This window comes from Nicotiana sylvestris, chromosome 3 (assembly GCF_000393655.2).
Source record: "Nicotiana sylvestris chromosome 3, ASM39365v2, whole genome shotgun sequence".
In the NCBI taxonomy this organism is placed as follows: Eukaryota; Viridiplantae; Streptophyta; class Magnoliopsida; order Solanales; family Solanaceae; genus Nicotiana; species Nicotiana sylvestris.
The window spans coordinates 197780390-197784697 of NC_091059.1; the positions used below are offsets into that span (position 1 = coordinate 197780390).

Sequence of the window (4308 nt, forward strand, 5' to 3'; positions counted from 1 at the left end):
TATCCTAGGGTTAGCAAGTTACTACCGGCGATTCGTGCAGGGGTTTTCATCTATTGCATCACCTTTGACTAGATTGACCTAGAAGGGTGCTCCTTTATGTTGGTCCGATAATTGTGAGGAGAGCTTTCAGAAGCTCAAGACATCTTTGACTACAACACCAGTTCTTGTGTTGCCTTCCGGTTCGGGGATGTACATGATATATTGCGATGCTTCACGCGTTGGCTTGGGATGTGTGTTGATGCAGAAGGGGCGCGTTATTGCATATGCTTCGCGTCAACTGAAGGTTCATGAGAAGAATTATCCTGTACACGATGTAGAGTTGACCGCGATTGTTCATGCTCTCAAGATATTGAGGCATTATCTGTATGGGGTGTCATGTGAGGTTTACACTAATCATCGTACCTTGCAGCATATATTCAAGTAGAGGGATCTTAATTTAAGGTAGCGCAGGTGGCTTGAGTTACTGAAGGATTATAACATCATCATTCTTTATCATCAGGGCAAGGCAAATGTGGTCGCGGTTGCCTAGAGCAGAAAGGCGGAGAGTATGGGTAGCTTGGCATTCATTCCAGCAGCGGAGAGGCCACTAGCTTTGGACATTCAGTCCTTGGCTAATAGACTTGTGAGGTTGGACATTTTAGAGCCCAACCGAGTTCTTACGTGTGTGGTTGCTCAGTCTTCATTATTGGGGAAGATCAAGGCCCGGCAATTTGATGATCCACATTTGGCAGTTCTCAGAGAGACGGTACTTCAGGGATGTGCCAAGGAGGTTTCTATTGGCAAGGATGGTGTTTTGTTACTCCAGGGTCGTTTATGTATTCCTAATGTTGATGGCCTAAGGGAGAGGATTCTAGAGGAGGTGCACGGTTCGCGATATTCCATTCATCCGGGTGCTATGAAGATGTACCGTGACTTGAGGCAACATTATTGGTGGCGGAGGATGAACAAAGACATAGTGGAGTATGTAGCCAGGTGTTTGGATTGCTAGAAGGTCAAGTATGAACACCAGAGGCCGGGTGGGCTCCTTCAGCAGATGCCTATACCTGAGTGGAAGTGGGAGCGCATCACCATGGATTTCGTAGTTGGGTTGCCGCGGACCTTGCAGAAGTTTGATTCAGTATGGTTCATTGTTGATAGGTTGACCAAGTCGGCCCACTTTATCCTAGTGGGGACTAATTACACAGCAGAGAGGTAAGCTCAGATTTACATTCGGGAGATAGTCCGGTTGCATGGTGTGCCTTTCTCCATCATATCATATAGAGGCCCTCAGTTCACTTCCCATTTCTAGAGAGCGGTTCAGAGTGAGTTAGGGACCCGTGTAGAGCTCAACACTACATTCCATCCTTAGACTGACGGGCAGTCGGAGCAGACAGTTCAGATTTTGGAGGACATGCTCAGGGCATGTGTGATTGACTTTGGAGGGTAGTGGGATCAGTTCTTGCCCTTGGCGGAATTTGCATACAACAACAGCTATCAGTCCAGCATAGAGATGGCTCCATACGAGGCTTTATATGGTCGCCATTGTCGTTCTTCTATCGGGTGGTTTGAGCCTGGTGAGGCTAAGTTATACAGTACAGATTTGGTACAGGATGCCTTAGACAAGGTGAAGTTGATCCAGGAGTGGCTTAGCACAGTTCAGTCCAGAAAGAAGAGTTACGCAGATCAGAATGCACGTGATGTATCATTCATGGTTGGCGAGAAAGTTCTCTTAAAAGTCTCGCCAATGAAAGGCATTATGAGGTTCGGGAAGAAGGGAAAGTTGAGCCCCAGGTTTATTGGCCCCTTTGAGGTGTTGAGACGAGTTGGGGAGGTTGCTTACGAGCTTGCTTTACCCCCAACTTATCGAAAGTTCACCAAATTCTTCATGTATCGATGCTTAGGAAGTATCATGCCGACTTGTACCATGTGTTAGACTTCAGTACTATTCAGCTGGATGAGAGTTTGGGTTATGAGGAGGAGCCAGTTGCCATCATTGATAGACAGGATCGCCAGTTGAGGTACAAGAGGATTTCTGCGGTAAGGGTCCAGTGGAGGGGCCAACCAGTCGAGGAGGCGACCTGGGAGTCCGAGGAGGACATGCAGAGCAGATATCCACATTTATTCAGCAGCTCAGGTACTTTTCTATGTCCGTTCAAGGAAGAACATTTGTTTAAGAGGAGGAGAATGTAATGACCCGTCTGGTCGTTTTGCCTTTTAGAACCCCATTCCCTAAATAAAAACTTCCCGTGCTTGCTTTAACTAATTTATGACCTGTGGGGATGGTTGGTTCGGGATTTGGAAGAGTTTAGGTTGAAATATGGCTCATTTGGAGTCAATCCGAGTAGTTTAAGGGTGTTTTGGCCCGTTAGAGGAAAATTAAGAACTTGAAGTTCATAAGTTTGATTAATTTGGTTTTAGAGGGGTGCTTCCTAGATTTAGAGTTACTTCGGGTGTTCCGAATGTTCTAGTAGGTCCGTCTCATGATTTCAGACTTGTCGGTATGTATGAGCGGGGCCCGGGAGTCCCGAGCGTCAATCGGACGAGACTCGAGTGAAGTGCAAAATTTTGGGAAGAGCTGAAGTTGCTGCTTTTGTCATAACTGCACCTGCGGTTGGTGGAATGCAGGTGCAAGACCGCAGATACGGTCCTCCCATCGCAGAAGCGGCCCAGGGCAGGCCAGACCAGGAACCGCATAAGCGGCTCCGCAGATGCGGCCTTGAGACCGCAAAAGTTGTCCCAACTCTTTTGGCCCATTTTGTAGGTGCGGTCCATTTCTCGCAGATGCGGTCCCCTGACCGCAGATACAGAAATCGTTGAGGCAGTGAGTTCATTTATTACAGGTTCTAAGTTCATTTTTGCTATATTTCATTCCTCCATTAGGCGATTTTAGAGCTTTTGAAAGAGGACCTTCACCTAACATCTTGAGGTAAGTGTGTTCTACCCATTTCTAGTTTAATATCATTGTCTTAGGTAGATTTAACACTAGTATTAGGGTGAAATCATGGGGTTAGAGCAAAAACTTATGGTTTGAATAAAGTTAGATTTAACCACGAAATTTGTTATGGAATAAATTAGAAATCATATATTATTGATCCTTAGGTTGTAGAGAACAACTTCCTTCGAAAAATTTCGGAATCCGGGCACATGGGTCGTGGGTCGAATTTTAGGAAACTTGTGTTAAGGGTTGGAAAATTGCTTAAATAGCTAGAATTCGATCATGTGAACCCATATTGACTAGTTCTTACCTCATTTAACTAGTTTAGGATCATTCGGTTCCGAATTGAGGGCTTGGACTCGTTCTTGGTATTGGAAGTGCACTTTAGAGCGAGGTGAGTCTCATTTCTAACCTTGTAAGAGGGAATTGTCCCCATAGGTGTAATAATTGAATAAATTGCTTCTATATGCGGGGGCTATACGCACTAGGTGATGAGAGTCCATGCGTAGCTACTATTATGCTAAGTCCGGGTAGTCTTGGACCCAAAAGCATGCTTTATGTGATATTCTTGTAACTTTATGTCTAATTTGGATTTGTATAAATTATGTTGATTAGGGTAAATGAGACTAGTAAGAAGAACATTATCCTTATTGGCCTTTTAAAGAGAAATTGATTACTTCTGTGAGTAACTGCTTCCCAGATATACACTATTGTCTGCTTGTTGTTATGTTATTTATATTTGACCGCGTCGCATGTTTGATTCGTGAGCGGGGTAATAGATCTATCTATGGTTAGAGCCGTTCGACCCTCGGCAGTGCACAATTTACTTTTATGTTGGATCGGGCCGTACGTCCCTCGGTATTGCTTGCACATGCTTTACTTAGTTTTCTCTGTAGACTGAACTTCTTATATGCCTTGAGACGTAAATGGATACCCATGAATTTATTTGGAAAAAGAATTGTTAATCCTTGCCATGCAATGCTAATAAATTGTGCTATCCATGCTTATTACATATTCTTTCTCACATTATTTGGCCATAGTAAGTATCAAGTCGACCTCTCATCTCTGCTTCTTTGAGATTAGATGGGATACTTACTGGGTACCTATTATTTATGTACTCATACTACACTTCTGTACTTAATTGTACAGGATTTTAGGCAGGTGTATCTGGCTATCAGTCTGGTGCGCATTCCTGAGCGGACTCGAGACTTCTATGGTGAGCTGCTTCACTCCCATGCCGTTCAGCAGCCTGAAGAAGTCTTCCTAATGTATTTTTTCTGTCTACTCTATTTCGGATAGTAGGATAGTGTGATTCTTTTGTATATTCTACTAGTTGCCCACAACTTGTGACACCAGGTCTTGGCACACACATTAGTAGACTGTATCATTTTGGG

At 44.3% G+C, this 4308-nt stretch overlaps 1 protein-coding gene across 1 annotated transcript; it reads left to right on the forward strand.

Moving 5' to 3' along the window:
- The first annotated feature begins 547 nt into the window (after positions 1-547).
- On the forward strand, positions 548-988 carry LOC138888553 (uncharacterized). Its single transcript, XM_070170436.1, has one exon. It carries the CDS (start codon positions 548-550, stop codon positions 986-988), a length of 441 nt encoding a protein of 146 aa, XP_070026537.1.
- Positions 989-4308: the final 3320 nt, after the last annotated feature.

Bases quoted from the DNA above. Each gene is read 5' to 3' on its own strand.
- LOC138888553 (XM_070170436.1), top strand. From the start codon at position 548: ATGGGTAGCTTGGCATTCATTCCAGCAGCGGAGAGGCCACTAGCTTTG.